Source organism: Phaseolus vulgaris, chromosome 3 (genome assembly GCF_000499845.2).
Source record: "Phaseolus vulgaris cultivar G19833 chromosome 3, P. vulgaris v2.0, whole genome shotgun sequence".
Taxonomy (NCBI): domain Eukaryota; kingdom Viridiplantae; phylum Streptophyta; class Magnoliopsida; order Fabales; family Fabaceae; genus Phaseolus; species Phaseolus vulgaris.
Window position 1 is genome coordinate 2,585,013 of NC_023757.2, and position 20,124 is coordinate 2,605,136.

The following is a 20,124-nucleotide window of genomic DNA, read 5'->3' on the forward strand; positions in this document are numbered from 1 at the left end:
AATCAATATTATAAAGACTACTCACTCAATACTTAATTATTTTTTATATTATTCATCAAGAAATTGTTAATAACAATAAGGAATTTTTTTTCTGGTGAATCTTTCTTAAATTTTGAACAACCGAGAGTTTATAGTTTATTTACTATGAGGCTCAGACACTTATCAGTGAAGTGTTCAATTTAAAAAATATTTATTGGATTTTTTAATATTTTTGCACAATTCTAACACAATTTTAAAAAATATAAATACAATAATTTTTTAAAAACTCAAATTTATTGTATAAATTTTTATTATGATTATAAAAATAAGGAACAAATTCTTTTGAACCCGTCATGAAAAATATCTTCATACTCCTAAAAGAATCTCAAATATACTTTAGCACATAAATATTTATTTTCAATTTATATAATTTAAAATTATATAATATATAGATCTGTGTCCCCGTATTCTACATTTTAGAGATTATATGTATCTTCGTGTCCGTATCCGTGTTGTGTCAGTGTCCATATCCGTATCTGTGCTACATAGTTTATTTCCAAAAAAATTTCATAAAGCTCGAAATAGAAATTTTCCTCTTTTAAATATTTTTAAATATGAGAAAGACAACAATCTTCCTTCTAATAATAAAAACAATATGATAAGAAAATAAAAATGATAAAACAGTTGCAGAAAATTTGAAATTAATAATATATAAAATATTCAAAAATAAAAGTTAAACGAAAATTAAAAAATAAAAGTTAACTTTACATACCTTATAGGTGAAATAAATAATTATCCTTAAAAGTAATTTATAAAAAAATTATATGGCACAAGGTAATCTCGATTATAAATGCAAGAATTAGACCCTTGACCGTCGATACACAGTGCAGAGCCGTCATCAAACGACCGCGTTTGGCTTGTCCCTCGTTCGGTGGCGCATCAGGGCAAGATAACACGCGTTCCGCATGATGCTCTCTAATTGGATTCCTCCAATTTCGTTGGGAGCAAGAACTTTATTCAGAAGGAAATGGAATCCAAACCCAATTCCAAAGATCGTGACTCTGCAATGGTTCTCGTTTTCTTCATCCAAAGCTCCAATAGACATGGCTGCCAGAGATGGAGAACTCAGGGTTTTCCTTGTTGCCGGTGAAGTATCTGGAGATTCCATCGCTTCTCGCCTAATGGCTTCGCTTAAACTTTTCTCCCCTTTTCCTCTTCGTTTTGCTGGCGTTGGAGGGCATGTCAACTTCTTTTCCATTCTATGTAAAGTATTAGCTGAAATACACTTAGTCTCGTTTTATTTTGTGGGATTGGGTATGGTTTGTTAGGTTTGAAAACTTTTACATGATTTTGTTGTTGCAAGATGATTCTTTAATCGGTTTATAAGGGGTCAATTTGGTGACAAGTGATGTCACACCATATGCTTTAGCGCCATTTGCAACAATGCTTGTTATGTCAGCCAAGATTAATATGAATAGTACAAAAACCTAAGAGAATGATTAGTTTGGAGACCTTAGAGTAAACTAATATTATGTGATATGATTGTGCTGTAATCTTGTGCTTTTAAGTATGTGATCAGAGGTTCAATTTTCAGAACAGTGTGTGTTGGAAATATGTCTTTAGAGAGGTTGGTATTTTTAAATGATCTTTTTGGTCCTTTGAGAGATTAGTAATTGATTTTCAGTCAAGAATATTTTGGGTTCATGACACTCTGGTAAAAAAAGTTTAAACTAGGTCACCAGAGTGATAAAATAGAAGAAAGAGAAGATGAGAGACTACAAGTGTATTTTAGTAAAGAAAACTTCTCTAATGAAATTTTGCTTCCTAGATATAAATTTAATATTTTATCAATTTCAGGGCTAAGATGGCAAGTGAAGGGTTGCAATCTCAGTTTTCTATGGAGGATATTTCGGTAATGGGACTTTGGGAGCTTTTGCCTCATCTGTATAGAATCAGAGTGAGTGCTTTGTTTATGAGATGTTTATAATTAGTGTGTGATTTCTAAACTAGAACAGTAGCTATGAGTGTTCCATTTGTTTTCCACCTAAGTTTGGATAATCTGTTCAATTTGCTATAGCTAAAGTCTTTCGATGTAGAATACGCTACCTAGTTGCTACCTGAAAAAAATGGTTACTCGCGCGGACTGCAATTAGGACACATCACTGCTACAGTACTACTGTAACATATAAAATCAGCTTCAAATCCGAAGGGTCACATATGTTAAATCAGAAAAAGAGAATTGGTTTATTTCCCCCAATAATGAATCATTTCTGGATATAGTGAAATGCTACGGCTGTTAACATACTGGGACATTTTCATTTATATTTATACAGTAATAAAAGTTTAGAAAACAAAAGTAGTGTTAAAGACAGATAAGACATTCAAAGTGTCCATGAAGTGGCTTTCCTATATCATTTTCAACATGGATGCTACACAATGTATAGCTATAATGGAAAATGTTTGTTGTTCCTTGATTCATTTTCAACTATTATTATTCTAGGGATATCTGATAATTTTTTTCTATATTTTGAACTACATTTGAAGCATATGTATATGAATTTTTACCTGTTACACATGTGAATTACATGTGGTTCTGTTAATTTTCAGGTGAAACTAAAGGAAACTGTTCAAGCAGCTGTTCTATTTGAACCTCATGTTGTATTAACTGTTGATTCTAAGGGCTTTTCTTTTCGGTTCTTGAAACAGCTTAGAGGTACTACTAACCCACTCTCCTTACTGGAATAACTTCTGCACCTGTGGTCTTAGAGTTATGTTTTATACAAATGGGGAATGCCTTTTGCAGCTAGATACAGTCAGAAAAAGTTGGATTTTCCATCACACTTTCACTATGTAGCACCATCATTCTGGGCATGGAAAGGAGGTGAAGCAAGACTCAGAGGACTAGCAGAATTCGTGGATCATCTATTGTGCATACTTCCAAATGAGGACAAAATATGTAGATTGAATGGATTGTATGCAACAGCTGTTGGGCATCCGGTCCTGGAAGATGTTCTGGAATTGAATTTGGTATGAGATTGGGATATTTGGCAATTCTTACTAGCTTTGTCGTGAAGCTTGTATGCCTTTATTAGAGACTTTATGGATTATTAAGTCATTTTTTTTATTTTTATCTCTTCAATACGAAGCCAAATTTTGTTTGACCTTTGGATTTCTGATTCTTCCATAATCCTGACCCATCAAAAACTTATTAAAGTAGTAACCAAAACTTGTCCTTCTTCATCCTTATTATATTTTGATTTGGTCCAGATTTCTTGATTTGTTTTCCCCTAATTTTGCATAGTTTATATTTCCAGAGAAACAATTCCTCAATTCATGAATGGAGGGCTGAAGGAAATGCTGAAGACTTCCGAAATAAGTATGCAGTGCCAGCAGGTACTTCTAATAAAATGAAATTCAAGAACTTCACATATTTAACTTCAAGAAAAGTTAGCTTAATTATTGTTTCTGACTTTTTGTTACTCTGTATGACCTCATGTTTAGCATTTCGTTAGTTTAAATTTTGCTTTCTTGCTCTGGTGGATATTTGCGTTAGCATAATTCCCCAAATTCTAGATATTGGAGCAGAAGTTATAGTTTAAAAAGAAAAGTCATATGAAAACCGTTTTCTGGATATTGTTTGTACTATTTTGCTTAACTTTGAAAGTTTGAAGCCATAATTTGCTGTATCATCACGTCAATTTTAACTTGAAAAGGAGCCACTGTCATTAGCTTACTTCCTGGAAGCAGAGTGCAAGAAGTTCGTCGGATGCTTCCCATCTTTTCAGATACGTTGGAGCTGATGAAAGACTCAGTTCCACAGTTGATGACAGTCATTCATGTAGCACCTAATGAGCATGTGGAAAATTTCATAGCTGGTGCTATTCATAGATGGCCTGTGCCAGTTATATTGATTCCAGGTGGAACAACACAACTGAGATATGATGCTTTTAGTGTAAGCCTCCTTGTCCCATAAGACCTCCATTTTCAAAACAAATATTTAATTTTTAACTCATTCTACCATAACAGTAGCCTTAGTATAAAATTGGTTTTATACTTCTGATAGAGTCATCTATTCTTGAAATTGTTCTTATGGTCCATTGTAGAATGCTTAGAGACTCTTGCTTGAGTTCTAATGAACAGTAAAGTGGAATAATAGTTGAATCTAAGCTTGCAATGACATTATAAATGTTGATTTTCCAAAATGTTCTCCTGTGATTCTTTCCAAATTGTTTACTAGATTGCGAGTTTGACCATTTCCTTCTGTTTCCTCGTCCCCTATATAATTCACGAAGGCTGCACTTTGTGCCTATCTAATTTAAATGAACTGTGTTGTAGGCCAGTAGAGTTGCATTATGCACATCTGGGACAGTTGCTGTGGAGCTGCAGCTTGCACGATTACCCTGTGTTGTGGCATATCGTGCCCATATTTTGACAGAATGGTATGTTCGGTACAAAGCTAAGATACAGTACATATCACTTCCCAATATTCTTTTGGACAAGGCCATTATTCCTGAAGCACTCTTTCAATCTTGCAAACCGGCAAAGTTAGCCTTGTTGCTCAAGTAAGAATGAATTTGAAATTCTTTCGATTAGAAGAAAAATAAATAACAGAATTTAAATGCTTCAAGCTGAGAATTTATTAGCTGAGGGAAGTGTTTTTTGTTGGAATAGTTGACATGTTTTTTAATTATATATTACAGTGATTTAATACACGATAATGGTTGTCGAGAAGAACAAGTAATTGCAGCACAAAAGTTTGTCAAGCTTATATTGCCTTCAGAGAGAATAAAGCACAATCTACCACAACAAAATTTGAAATCTTATGCCGACTACACTCCAAGTGCAATTGCAGCATGGACTATATTAAACCATGGGAGGCCAGTGACTAGTATCTAAGGACATCTCTTCCTGCGATTCTCTGGCTTTGGATTTTTCTCTGCAAAGGGATGTCTGTCTGCTGCTCTATGTATGGGTCATGTGAGAAAAAATAATCAGTGGTTTTCACACTTCAGTCTCGAATTGTAAAGGTTAAGTTTTTTTACAAGGAATTAGACTTCTATCTGATTTCTGTTTTTATCTCATTTCTATTCGCAGTGTTCGCTTTGGACAAGTCAAAGGAATCGTGCACAGCCGATAAATGGCGCCATTATTTTAAGATTAAATTGTAAGGTATGGAACACCGGTCCCACAAGGGTTGTACGAGATTATAGTGTAGGATTATAAGTTGGACTCTCCAACCACAATTACTAGATTTTGCAGTATGTATGCTTCTCAATGATTTTATCATTTAGGAGTACGAGTAGTGTTGATTCAAAAGTGTCATTCAATTCCTAAGCACTCGTTAGTACCAGCTTATACTACCCAACACTAGGATAAGATAGAGAATTTGAAATTCTTTGATGAACCAATAAGAAACTTTCTTGTTTATAGCGGAACAAAGACAGTCAAAGAATAAAAGTAGTAAAAAAATGGAGCAGAATTCCTTACAACAATCATGAAAGTTTCTCTAACCAGCCCACTTAATATTTCTTCCACAACTTTTTGGGACCTTCAAATTTGTTCTCATTTCCTTAAACAACTCTCCCATTTTTTCAAACTATCCCCATGATTCTGCAATCCCCACTGCCCCTACTCCTATACTAATTTCGGTCACTTCCCCCACTCCTATATTAATTTCCCCCTTATCTCCTCCACCATTTCTTATGTTCTCCCCCACTAATTCACCCTCATCATTAGCTCTTAGGCTATCATCATTTGGGCCCATATTCTTTTCTCTCATTAGAAGAGGGCACTATCACCTTAGTCACTAGCCTCTTAGAACCCTGTTCATATAGACCTGTTCAAATATCAACACCCTCAACCAGTGTCATCTTGTCCTCAAGGTGAACCCACGACCAAGTTTACCAGGTGTTCTCTTGATTAGACAAACCAATCCATTTGATTAGGACTTGTGAAGTTTCATCCAGCAAATTGAACACTGCTAAGACTTCTTGGGTAACAGTTGGTATTTCATATTCTTCTGTCAACTTTGTTGGTCATTTTTTACTAGTGGTAGTAGTCAAAGTGGCCCTTTAGCTATATGGGTTTTATCATCAACGATGTAATTTCTAGTGGTTGCTTCTTCCTGCATCTCTTTACGTTCTTGTGACACTCCCATAAGTTTTTTTATTCCAAAAATGATCTTTTGTGAAAAGGTTAAAATAAACGATCATCAATTCAAAATTTAAGCATTTAATAAATTAAAGTCATACAGAAAAAATAATCGTAGGAATATATAAATGATCATATGCATCATCTCATATTTAACATAAGTTATCCAATATTTTATTCTGATATAACAATTAAGATCAAAAGTGACTACATTTTTTTATCTAAGTTTTGTAAATATTAGCACTTATCAGTAAGGTGAGAATGAATCTATAAAACGCAATACGAAAAATTAAAATGTCAATTTATAGTTTCACTGTTCAATTTCAATTTAATTACAACCTTCATATTAAACAACATTAGCAAAACAAATTTTATCTTCAACCTTTCTTTTCCTATATTTGTTTTCAAATATTATAACATTAATTCCGTCCTTATTTTCCAATTTTCAAAATTATTAATTAACATAAAACAGTAAATGTTAAAACAACCTCTATAAAATGTGTATAGTAAATTCATAATTATTTATTTAAATTTTATTCTTATAAAAATATGCTATTTAATTTTTGTGATATTACAAATTTTGCAACATTTTCTTTACTCACTAGTTTTTATTTATTTTTACGTACTCCTTTTACCTATTATTATCTTTACTCAACTGTCTTTATCTCTCCTTTTTCATTTCTTTCTTAATCTTTTCAAAAAAATTATAATTTTAATATTATAAAATATCAAATATTAATAAAAAAGAATAATACTCCTTCAATTCAATTTTAACACTCATAATCACATTCACAATTACATTATTTCTATTACATTTACTTATCATAAAAAATTATATGGTATCATTTAGAACACAAATCAAAAGTTAACACCATGTTCGTCCCAACCTTTTGCACTTACGAAATAATTTTAATATAAAAATCATAATTATGTGTTGGTCCAACCCACACAACTTTTTAAAATAATAAAAAATATTTTTATCTGCGTCAATATTTTTTTATTTCAAGTAATGTTTTAGTCTAATTTTCGTTATTCTTTACAAATAATTCAAAAAATAATTTTATCTACATCAATTTGGTCGATGCAATACAATTTTATTATATTTTATTTTTCAGGTAACGTTGAGAGTGAATTTGGTCCACACTACTTGTCTATCATCTCACTCTTTATTGATTCTTAGCTCCGACACTGAATCCTTGTTTAGTGTGTAAAACAATTTCGTACCACTTAAATAAATTAATTGTTAAGTATATAAATGATCATAGACATCTGATAATTAATCCGAGTTATTCAATATTTTATTTTTAATAAATATTTCCTTCTAAATAAAATTCACATAACAATTTATCGATGCTGCGAGATGTAAAATTCAAAATTTAGGTCAAACGATTACGTCATTCAACGTAAATTTTGCATTTTTTTGATATTTTATGTTTTAGTTGAACATAAAAGAGTTTGATGTAGTAGACCAAGTTTGTAATGGTGTGTGTATTTTTTGTGCGGACCGTGACACAGTAAAAATAAACTCTTACCAAATAAATAAATTAATATTTTAACTATTTTCATTTTAATTTAAAATACTATAATATTATTATAATGGGTTATTAAATGGTGTTATTCACTGATTGCAGTATTAACAAAACTTTTTCCTTCTTTTTTTGTGCAGAGAAAATCTGTTCCATTTAAAGTTATATACGTGTATCACGAGAAACCAAAACTCCTTGAAATAGTTATCTTAAACTTAAAAACCAGTGTACTCATTCAAGTGTAAGTTGAATCCCGTGAATTTTGAAGCCCTCAACTATGAAAAACAGCATCCAATCCTAAATATAGAATCCTTTAAGTTGAATAGTTGTTGTTTGTTCTTAAAGAACTAATTAAAATTAAACGAGACACTTTAAGGTGTTGCAACCCATTGTTATAAATTACGATGAGTCATGCATGAATAAAGCAAAGCAAAAGAAAAAGTATGGCCTCAAAATATGTATATTGTAGCATTAAGGTGACTCTGATGGTAGTTTTTCTGACAACCCAGGTTGTGTTACCTGATGATGATACACCAATGCCTTCTGATAAGACAGAATTAGGGTCATGGTTTCAAAGTAATGTAGGGACTTTAAGGAAAAGAAAGGGTAGCTTGGACCCTAAATTAGTGGCTGCTGAAGAAGGTGCCAAGGTTGTGAAGGTAATGCAAGATGGGAGTGGGGAATACAAGACCATAAGTGATGCCCTTAGAAGCATACCTTCAGGGAACACCATGCGTGTGATTTTGTATATTGGACCAGGAAATTACCATGAGAAAATCACCGTTGAGAAGACAAAACCTTTCGTGACCTTCTATGGGAAACCAGGGAACATGCCAAACTTGACCTATGACGGCACGGCAAGACAATATGGCACTGTTGATAGTGCCACATTGATTGTTTTATCAGACTACTTTGTGGCTGCCAACATTATAATATCGGTTTGTTCCTTCTTAATCTCATTATTTTCTTAATCATATCTTTTGTTTTGATTGGTTTTTTTTGTTGTGTTTTTTTTTTATCAATAAAAATAAATAAATAAATATAAACCATTTCAGAATTGATTCAATACTTATAAAAAAAATAAATTTTAGTGTTTACTAAATCCTAAATTTTTATTTGACAACTAATAATATACAGAAAAATAAATTTTAGTGTTTCCTAAACCCTAAATTTTTTATTTGACAACTAATAATATACAGAAAAATAAATTTTAGTGTTTCTTAAACCCTAAACCTCAAAAACCAACTATAATGTTAACCAACAAAGTAATACATCAACTAACAAATTTCAAACAAACAAATGATCAAGGTACAGTTAGAATAAGAGAAAAAAAAATAGACAAAAAAAAAATAGACAAATTAATTAGTTGTAATACTATCTAAATTAAAGACCATTTTAGAAATTAAACAAAAAAAAATTGGTTTCTAAATTAGTTTCTATTATTGTTAAATAGTTTTTAAATTGATATCTAATTAGTTACCAAGGTTTTAACTACGAATTATTTAGATTCTAAATTTGGTAGCAAAAATCTTGGTTGCTAATTAGATATAAATTTAGAAACCAAAATTTTTGTAGTATCTAAAATGGTTTCTAATTTAGTTATTATAGTAACTAAATTGTTTTTTATCTCTAAAATCGGTTTTTATTTCATGATTTTCTTGTAATGGTGATTTGGAAGTAAATTCAAAACCAAACATTTAACTGAATTAGGATGAACAATTCTAATTCATCAACTACTACCCCTTTAAAAATAACATTATAGTTGTGCTTTCAAATCATCTCACTTTTCACAATTTTTTGTTTGACTCTCTGGTTTATGAATTTGATGATGTTTTAGAACTCTGCTCCAAGACCTGATGAAAACAGTGTAGGAGGTCAAGCAGTTGCATTACGAATTTCTGGAGACAAAGCTACATTTTATAACTGCGAGCTATATGGGTACCAAGACACATTGTTGGATGATGCAAATAGACATTTTTTCAAAGACTGTTTGATTCAAGGATATGTTGATTATATTTTTGGAAGTGGAAAGTCACTATATGTGGTAATTCCATTTAATATATATAGTTTCATAATAGGTATAATAATATTAGGTATTAATTCTTTAGGGTTTACTTTATGATGCAGAATTGCGAAATAAGAACTCTTGGCGATGAAGGGTTTACTTTTATAACAGCACAAGCAAGAAAAAATAAGCAAGAGGACAATGGGTTCTCCTTTGTACATTGTGAACTTACTGGAACTGGATCTGATACTTACTTGGGAAGAGCCTGGTTTGGTTATTCCACAGTCATCTTTGCTTACTGCAACATGGCCAACATTTTCAACAAACAAGCCTGGAGTGACAACAATCACCCTGAATTCGACAAGTAAGAAAATCTCACATCGACTACAGATTAAGATATTTCATAATATATAAATAAATGCAAACCTCACACTACAAGAAAATCATTAAATAAAAACAAATTTTAGAGATCAAACATAATTTGTTGTTATATCGAACTTTAGATACCAATATAGAAACCTAATAATTTTTTGTCTGGTCTTTAATTTAATCACTATATAGCAACTAATTACTTTTTGTCTCTAAAATTAGTTTCTATCTAATGATTTTTTTGTAGTGTCACCTTATAAATTGATTATATGAAGTTGAGTTATACTTAAAGTTCACTTCTTAATAAATAATCATTTTCTAATTTTATAAACTTGTGATTAAACAATTGTTACTTTACCAAAGTGCAGAACTCTTTATTTTGGGGAGTATAAGAACAGAGGACCTGGTTCAGATGTGAGAGGGCGTTCTCCATTGGCAAAGCAACTGAGTGAGTCAGAGGTTAAGCCATACCTAGGTATTGGTATGATAGAAGGGTCAAAATGGATACTTCCTCCTCCAACTCCCAAACTCTAATTAATTAGTAGATGGTTGTACATACTTTGATTAGTTCAATACACAAGTGGTGTATGTAGGCCTTCCTCCTCATAGCCTTCTCATTCCTCTTGCTTCAAATACTCATGTATGTCTTGTTATTCAAGTAATAATAGATTTTTTATTTATTTTAATTTTAGGCTCTATATATTGATGTTGTATTTATGTCTTTTGTAAATTAGCTATTTCAATTCAATCACCATTAAAAGTTTTTGTTCTATTCAGTACTAAAAACATATTTATAGTTTTCAATTGAGTTTCTACCATTTGATTTTGTCATCGAGTGGTCATGTGGTCATGGATTGGAATTTTTAAAATTCAATCCAGATCCAAATAAAATGGATCAAACTTATTTGAATTTTTTAAATCCATTTAAAATAGATTAAATCTAGATTAAATGCACTTTGTTAATTATGAATTGGATTTGGCAATTTAGATTTTTTGTCCACCCGTACACAAACGTAATTACTTAATTAGAATAGACTCTAATATCATCTTAAGAAAATAAAATTTAAATTTAACTCAATCTCACAAAAGTGACTTAGTAAGGTGAAATTTGAACCAACTTATAAACCGTAACTTTTTTATATCTCTAGTCGATGTGAGATTTCCAATAATAAAATATAATACCTTGTTTGGCATGTCTAAAAAAATGCTTAGAGTGTAACAAATTACAAATTACAAATTACAAGTCTCTGAAACTAGAAGTTCGAAGTTCATATGCAAGTGTAAAAAGAGTAGACAAAGTTTACAAAGAAGCGACATACACATATGCGTAAAGAGTAGATGAAATCTATGAAATAGTGCTAGACACAAGTCCATAAAGACTAGGCAAAGTCTATGAAAAATGCTAGACATAAATGCATAAAAGTTAGATGAAGTCTATAAAAAAAAGGCTAGATGCATGTGTATAAATATTATAACTCTACAAAAAAGTGTTAGATGTAAGTAAATGAAGATAGACCCAACTTGAAAGAAGTGTTAGATGCAAAGCATAAAAATCAAGCAAAGTATACAAACAAGTGCTAGACACTTATGCAAGATGACAGACACATATCCATCGAAACATTATATGTAAGCATAAGAAGATTAGACAAAAGTCTATCGAAAACATTAGACACAAGCATTGATGGTAAGACATAATTTCAAATTGAAGACGACTCCAACACGTGGATATCATAAGACATATATAACAATGTTCAAGAACATACCTTTGAAAAAATTTGATCCACACTTCCTAAATATTACAAAATGAGCATACCTAACCTCTAAGTTTGTATGTTTATTTTGGTGCAATACAAAATGCAAAAGAAGTTTGAGACACAACACAATAATAATCAATAATTTTAAAAATATTATGTACATGAAAATATTAATCATCAGCAAGTCTAAGACTCAACTTGATAATAAATAATTTTTAAAATATTTATGCAAATGAAAATTGTAATTATCAAACAAGTCTAAAATTCAATATGATAATAAATATTTTTTCAAAATTATAATGTTGATGAAAATTTAAATCAGTAAGAAAATTCAAGACTCATCATGATAATTAATAATTTAAAAAATATATTTCAAATTTATTATGTTAAATAATTTAGTTGAAAAGTATGTGTGCATATGTATATACACACATTTTAACCATGCCTACTAAATTATATGTTTACTTTGTAATATGCCTAATTATGTCTTTATATAGAACTATGTTACCTTATTTTCATTTTTTTATTTTGATATATTGATTATAAATCATGATTGTTTGATTAAGAGAACAAAAAATTATCTATTAGAGAACATATAATTGTATTAAGTTTAGTTAGATCGTCTATTGTCTATCACTTGTATTAGATGAAGTTTGTTCTTAATTGTCTTAGTGGTTTTTAAGTATTTCCTTTTCCTAGTTTTATATATGGAGAGTATGTGAACCTCTACATGCATGCAATAAATGTTGTGCCCATACGCACTTTGTGTTATAATACAATTGCTTTATTTCATTCTTTTTATGAAAACTGGAAAAATATAAGAAGGAAATGTTGAATTTTATTTTAAAAAACTTTTGGTAATTTTTCACAAAGTATCCTCTATTACAAGTGACATTAATTGTCTCGTGACGAATGTCAGGTAAAACAAATCATAATCGAATATGACACATGAGTTGTTACACTCTTATGTAGAAAGAATTGCACCCTGACTATAAGTTATAGTTTTTGGTCTAGTGGTAAACGTTCAATCCAACAACCATATCTGATTGCTGAAGGTGTTTCCCTCTTTAGGCCTATTGTGTTTTTTATGAGAACCAAAAATTAAGTCTTCAATCAAAGAAGAAACTAGAGAAGTAATCTCAAAAAGACAAATTGAAGAATACAAAAGTGTAATAAACATAGAAGAAAACCTCCTGCATGACAAAAAAATAATATTAAAAGAGGCATAGGTTAGAATAGCCTTTTTGACAACTTTCTTCATAGTTTTTCATGTTTGTTTTCTGGGATTAGTCTAGCCTAGGGTAGAATATGGCAACCCTAAAGAGATCATGTGTTAGGAGAAGTCCCACACTTTCCTTTAAGGCTTGCATTGTACAACTCCTTATGCTATAAAAGAGCCTCTTCATGTAAAACACACATTTGATAATATAATACACTTTAGTTTGAAATCTTATGAGTGAAGTTCTTTTGTGAGAATGGTGAGCTTAGTTGAATTTTACCAAGAGCCTTCTTTCCTCTTGTTTTCTTAGAGCTTCCAAAAAGAGTCTCAAGAGACCTTCAAGAATTATAGCTACCCTACCCTAGAGTGTGTACATTTTGGTAAGAAAATACTTCACTTTTCCTTACTCCTTTTGTTGTGTAATCATGTTGAGCTTCAACCCTTCTTTCCTTTAGCCATTAAGATACATCCCAAAAGCATAAACACCATTCGACCATATACATCATCCACTTACACTCACCAAAACACCAAAGAACTCTCTAATTTTTTCCATCAAGCATAATACTTAGAATATTCAACCATTCCCCTTTTCCCACCACCAAACCACCTCCAATTTTCACCTAACCTAGATAGGATTACTTCTCCACATTTCCGTAACAAAACCATACAAAAAAATAACAAAAAATATTCAATAATATTCCAAGACCCACCTTCTTGGAATCTTGTTTCTCTCCTTTACGTCTTGTGTTCTTACATGCTTGGAATGGACTTTTCTTAGCATCTTGGGAGCCTTAAGAGGCCCTCATCAGTTTTTAGGAGAAGACTTTCCTTTTTTGAAAGATAAGATGGAAATGTACGTGAAGTACACACATTATCCCTTGTGACAGATTATTACCCATGGTGATATTGAGATCTCATCCTTAGAAGAAGAGTTAGAAGAAGACTGTAAAAAAAAGAGTTCAACTACATGCAAATGAATAACAAACAAGGTACAAATGTCACATGCCATTTAACATTGCACAACATCACTTCAACATGCACGATAGGGAAGCATAAACAATATTTTTTGTTTTCAAATTTCTTTCTCATAAAACCTTTCGTATAGCCTAAGGTTTTCATTGTTGGCTTGCCTTCTTGTGAAAATTTTTACTTCCATGTTCTCTCTTATGCCAAACTTTTCATTTTAGAACTTTAATGGCACCCAAGAAGATCGCTCAGAAGGTTTCAGTTGTCTCTAACCTCGGAGAAGCCACACTAGTGTTTCTTGGAGCTTAGTTCATTCTTGGAAGGTTCTTGAACTTCAACCTTGAATGATTGTGGCTATAAAGAAGTACTAAAACCATGAGGTATATAAATAGTTATGGTGCAATGCATAATTTGTGAAAGAGGACTTCAAGTCCCTCAATACTTGGTGAAGATTTCTAATACCAACATAGTTTTGAAGAACGATTAACTAGAAGAAAAAGATGTATCATCTTTTTAATGATCAAATTCTAAATATTTATAGTGAACCATTTTATTTATATAATTATTTGATATAATCTATAGTATTAACAAAAAGGATTCTTCTATTTGATGTCAACAAAATTTACCTTTTAAGTAATATTTTTATAAACTAAAATAGCTACATATATAAAAGAAAGTACCAACAAAATGAAAAAAAAATCTAAAAAATTATAAAAATATTTATATTTATTTTTAGATGAACGTTTTTACCTTTTAATGAATAAAAAAATAATTTATTTATTAATTTAATAAAATAAATAATTGAATAATTCTTCTTTATTTCAAAAATCTAAATAACCTCTATTTTTATATTGTATTATATTTTTAATTAATTAGTTATAAAAAATAATAAAGTTAAAAAATAATAAAATTGTATATATTTTAATATAATAAAAATTTGAATACACATGTGCAATAATGCATGTGTTTTGCTAATATGTTGTAAAACTAAATAAAAGAATGAAATAGTGTTATTTAAAAAATTACATGAACTAGTAAAATATATAAAAAGCATAAAATAGAATAAAATTAAAAAAAAAATCTTAAATAATAAAATTTTCAAAAAACTTATAAAATAGTAGTGTAATGACTTAAGAGTAAAACTAGTAGAAAGATATACGACTAGGTATGTATCTACATTTTAAAATAATAAAAAATATAATTATTAAAATTTATATTAAGTTGATAAAAGAATGTATATATAGAAAATAGTAGTAAGACACTTTTTATTAATATTTATAATGTTATTTGTTCATAGGAAGCATATTCATAGATTGTAAAATTAATAAAGTTAATTATGTTTACAAAGATAAAGATAGTTAAAAAGTATAAAAAATAGTTATAAAATATAAAAAATAAAATTATAAAAAAAAATGTCTATAGAAATAAACATTATAAAGAGAATCCTATGTAAATGGTATAGATAAATAAGGAGATTTTTTATTTTATTTTTATTTCTTAATTTGTATTCTTTATACGCCAATCATATTCAAAACCCAAATACTCGGAGACAACACGTAGGCATATGAGAAGTCAGTCAATGGCAACAACAACTAGTTCATTCACTACTTTAATAATCATTGTCCTTTTTTTTTATTAATGTAATTTAATATTCTAAGACAATTCACATTCACTGGTACAGAACTTTCAAATTTTAAAGAAACTTCAATGAAGAGAGGAAAAACTATTAAATCACTTTTTATATTATTTATTTCATATTAAATTACGCGGTTTGTTTGCAGTTTTAGACTCTAGAAAAGCAGAAAAAAGAAGGCTTTTGAACTGAATCATCAACCACTCTCCTATGGCTGGGTATGTAACCTTCTCTTGCTTATCAAGTTCGATTTTTTACTCTGTTTTTCTTTAGGATTTTCCTTCTGGAACATCATAGTACAAACTTGTTTTTTGCAGCAATGCCATTATTATGATCTAAATAGGGTTACTTAGTATCATAAGAAAAATTATGTCTTTTTTGTGTTCTGGGTGTGTTGCTTCATCTCTGTGGTGCTCCTTGTTCTATGAAGGAAAAAGAAGTGGAAGTTCGTACATGGGTTCATTTTATGCGAAAAATCAAAGCTTTTTGTGTAATAGTTGAGTTTCTGGTTGGTGGGTTTGTCTCTCTGTAGTTTACTGTTCTAAAATTGGAAGGTTTTAAGTGAGGTTATGTGAAGAAAGTTATCCTTTTTCTTCATATTTTGGTTGATTTTCAGTGTTGGGTTCTTCCCTAACTACCTTGGTAATAGTTTTAAGATTGAAATGCAATTGGATGATCATGGAAGCAATTAAAAGTTTATCTTTCTTTTTTTGGGTTTTCTTTACAGTTTTGATGTCGACCTTATTATTTGATTTAACTTCACCAAGTTGGAATAAAGAGGTCATGAACTAGTATCTGTTTGTTTTTTCTAAACTTAAAAGGAACTAGTAGCATGTGTTGAGTTCTGATATTAATTAAATGCTTAAATCCACACAATGGCTTTATACAGTTATGCTGTCACAGCCAAATAATTAACATTTTGTCTTGAGAATGCCCTTGGTTATGCAGACCTTCGTGGTTGGTGGACAAAAGTAGGATTGCGACCAAAATAAAATGTGCATCAGGAACGTGTGATCCTAAGACGATTATATGGAACAGCAATCCTACCAAGCCTTGCCCAAATTGTCAACATGATATTGACAACAGTGATGTATGTGCAGTTTCTTTATTAAAATTTAACTGTTTATTTCCTGATTTCATATCATCAGTAGCTCAGTACATTTTCTTTTGTTAGACATTGCATCTATTTATCTGGACTCCATTTTCATCATATTTATGCATGTTTTGCTTGTACTTTGTACTGATTCAGTAAGATCAATTTAAATATTTTTATGTAACAAAAATGGAGTGGTGGTACACTTATTCCGCTGTCGAGACTTCAATAAATTGTAACTACGTAATATTGGAGTTGCTGTTTTAACTGAACTAAATATAAATTTAGATGTACATAGCAACTTTTGTTCCATGTTAATCTCATTAGGAGTAACATTAGTGTTCTCTTTTGTAAGATAAAGTGTAAGTTCTTTGCCCTTATTTTCAGTTTCAAACTATTGCAGCGTAAGTCTATTACTTTTGGGTATGAGATATGCTTATCTGATGCTATTTCATCTTTTATGTTGAATATCATTGCTGGATGTAGAAATGCTCAGTGTACTTATTCTGCACTAAAATGGTCATGGTTATCATGCAAAAAATCATAGGTTATGATTGAGTGTATGAAGCCAACATCTCTGAGGATTGAAATAGGGCAATGTATTAGGTCAATATTGCGCATAGAATGAGTGAGTGACAGCTTGAAACCTGTATCAGAAGATTGAAAATAGAGCATTTGGATGATTATAAAGTATGCATTTTGTGGTGCTTAGTAGGTTTCTTTTCATTTAGTAGTATGTAATGAAATGTTGTAATGTGATCTATACATCCGAGGGTTGAGTTGGGCTGGAATTTCCCAACTCATGAACTAAATGTCCTTACCAATCTTTGTTACTAGAGTATTTTCTTTTTGTTCTTTTCACTTTTCATTCTACATGTTTGAATTCCTAGAAGGATGTCCTAAAATTTGATTTAGCATTTAGTTGAAAGTTAAAACTTAAAAAACATAACAAGGTTCGTCCATTAATCTAGTGTAAGTCTAACAATTCAGTATGAATGCTTTGACATCTGAATTTTTGTCTCGTGATAGGTAGCACAAGAGTGGCCTGGCTTACCGAAAGGTGTCAAATTTGATCCATCTGATCAAGAGATAATCTGGCACTTGCTTGCAAAAGTCGGGGTAGAAGATTCTAAACCTCATCCTTTCATTGATGAATTTATTACTAATCTTGAAGAAGATAATGGAATTTGCTATACTCATCCTCAAAATTTACCTGGTTGGTAGTGTAAGTTTTCCAAATTTTGAATTCTCAATTACTTTTCAATCAATACAATAAGCTATGATGAAAATTTTAGGTATTATGCAAGATGGAAGTGCTTCCTACTTTTTCCATAGAGCAATCAAGGCTTACAACACTGGCAACCGAAAGCGTAGAAAAATAACAAGTCAAGATTTTGGTGATGCCCGCTGGCACAAGACTGGAAGGACTAAACCGATTGTCTTCAATGGGGCTCAAAAAGGCTGGAAAAAGATTATGGTTCTGTATGAAAACAACGGAAGAGGAGGAAAAGTTGAAAAAACTAATTGGGTTATGCATGAATATCACCTAGGAACAAAAGAAGATGAACATGATGGGGAGTACATTTTCTCTAAAGTGTTTTACCAACAACAAGTCAAATTGGGTGATAAAGATGACCAAGATGTTCCTGAAGCAATCGAATCAACAATTGTGGAGGTGGTTCCAAACACTCCCAACTTAGTGACTCTTGATGCTCTTTGCAATGAAAGGCAGAGTGCAGATCTAGACCAAGGACAAGAAACGCATGAAATTCCACAGGTAAAACCTTCAACCATATTCTCTTATCAAATATTTGTTACCTATTAATACTTTTCCATGAACACTACTGTTATTGTTTGTTTTGCTTTTGTTATCGGTAGAGGATATGTATAAAATAGTAAGATGATGAATGTACAATTTTAAAATGTAGGTAGATATTTGTACTCGGTAGCAATTCTTTACATGCACAAAGTTTAATATTTGTTTTCCTGTTAGTGACCAAATAGATCATAGAGGATGGTAGTGCTTTGGTATCATGTTGAGAATAGAGAAATTGAGAAAGAATATAATTGTCATAATTATAAAACTGTCCAACCGTCGCCCAAGTTGTCTTCTCCGTGGGTTGGGCTTCCAAAATCGGGTTATGGTCAAGTGGGTTGGGCTACAAATCTCATCTCACTACAATTGTTGAATTCGTTCCTAGAGAACATCATGAACAATGGATAAAGATTGATGCTCAATTATGTAGTGTTATTACATCTACTATACGTCGTGGATTCTATCTCAGCAAGTACATGCTGGTTAGTTACACTCTTCTTAGTGTCCCGGAATTAAATTAACCATATAGCTAAACTTCTATTACTCTGTGTCATGCAGTTATGGTATTTGTTTTACCAGGTAGCACCTGCTATGATGTAGTTTAGTGAAATTATGACATACCACTTACTGAAGTTGATTTTTCCTTTCTTTTGTGTTCTTTTTGTTCATTCCAAAGCTGTCTCAGATGGATTGTTTATATGAAATTCAAGAGGATTACCAAGAACTTGCAACTGAATCTCAGCATAATGAAGGGGTGGATAATAAAGAAAGTAATGCTGAGGAAGGCCAAAAATGGTGGGACAGTGAGTCACAGAATCTGTTGGATTCACAACAACTGGTTGATGCTCTGTCTTTGTGTGACGATCTCCTCCACAGCCAGTCTCCCAGTAGAGATGGAAAACATGAAGATCATAAGAACAATCCTGGTCTTTCTGTTTATGCTCAGCTAGGACCAGAATGTCTGAAGAAGGATATTGAAGAGTGTCAAAATCTTGTCAATGATCCTGCAAATATAGAGAATGATACCTCTTCAGAGTTTCGACTAAGTCAGCTGGTATTTCCGTGTTCCCAAAACTATTGGGTGAAATTGAAATAATTCTAATGTCATTCTAACGTTTTATCTTGTTTTTGTAGGAATTTGGTTCACAGGACAGCTTTATTTCCTGGGGATACAAGGCAGTGAACTAATCTGGTTCTTCACCTCAGCTAGGGAAACAGTGCTTTTGTAACTGCATTTTGTTGTTAAGCGTCCTATCTTAATTATGGGCTAAAACTTTTTCCTTTTTTGGCTGAAGGGTTAAACTCAATTGTTACTCGATGTCTAATTGGACTGTTATGAAAGACAATGAACTTTACTGCTTGATACTTTGATCAACTGGTGCTGTAATTATACCTTGTTTTGCTTGTTGGAGTTATTGTAAGAGAGATTATGCATTTTAACCATTAAATGTTATAAAGTACGTTATTGATGGTCACAAATTCAAAACATTTGAGTGTTGCATCCTAGCTAAACATCCACCCAAGGACATGCAACATGGATAGGCTCAAAAAACAGTGGTACAAATCTAACCTAATCGACTCTATAAACTTGCCACCTTCAAACCCAGTAGCATT

At 31.2% G+C, this 20,124-nt stretch overlaps 3 protein-coding genes across 8 annotated transcripts; all 3 read left to right on the forward strand.

The window, feature by feature from the left end:
* Positions 1-837: 837 nt before the first annotated feature.
* Positions 838-5,295, forward strand: LOC137806237 (probable lipid-A-disaccharide synthase, mitochondrial). 6 transcript variants are annotated; one of them, XR_011080319.1, is made up of 9 exons: positions 838-1,216; positions 1,837-1,936; positions 2,587-2,692; positions 2,783-3,006; positions 3,294-3,372; positions 3,693-3,931; positions 4,315-4,541; positions 4,680-4,956; positions 5,074-5,295. XR_011080319.1 is itself a non-coding variant. In XM_068606241.1 (8 exons), exons 1-8 carry the CDS (start codon positions 945-947, stop codon positions 4,873-4,875), a joined length of 1,443 nt encoding a protein of 480 aa, XP_068462342.1. In that variant the 5' UTR covers positions 838-944; the 3' UTR covers positions 4,876-5,295. The 6 variants fall into 6 exon arrangements, 2 of the variants coding, with proteins under 2 accessions (XP_068462342.1, XP_068462343.1); XR_011080320.1 differs by having other exon boundaries at positions 4,680-4,945; XR_011080321.1 differs by having other exon boundaries at positions 856-1,242.
* A 2,803-nt stretch (positions 5,296-8,098) lies between these two features.
* Positions 8,099-10,563, forward strand: LOC137805751 (pectinesterase PPME1-like). The gene is made up of 4 exons (XM_068605677.1): positions 8,099-8,593; positions 9,493-9,699; positions 9,783-10,024; positions 10,398-10,563. The coding sequence occupies exons 1-4, from the start codon at positions 8,099-8,101 to the stop codon at positions 10,561-10,563; spliced, it is 1,110 nt and encodes a 369-aa protein (XP_068461778.1).
* Positions 10,564-15,610: 5,047 nt separating this feature from the next.
* On the forward strand, positions 15,611-19,885 carry LOC137806238 (SUPPRESSOR OF GAMMA RESPONSE 1). Its single transcript, XM_068606243.1, has 7 exons — positions 15,611-15,643; positions 15,750-15,819; positions 16,550-16,691; positions 17,724-17,910; positions 17,990-18,471; positions 19,187-19,564; positions 19,645-19,885. Exons 2-7 carry the CDS (start codon positions 15,812-15,814, stop codon positions 19,696-19,698), a joined length of 1,251 nt encoding a protein of 416 aa, XP_068462344.1. The 5' UTR covers positions 15,611-15,643; positions 15,750-15,811; the 3' UTR covers positions 19,699-19,885.
* Positions 19,886-20,124: the final 239 nt, after the last annotated feature.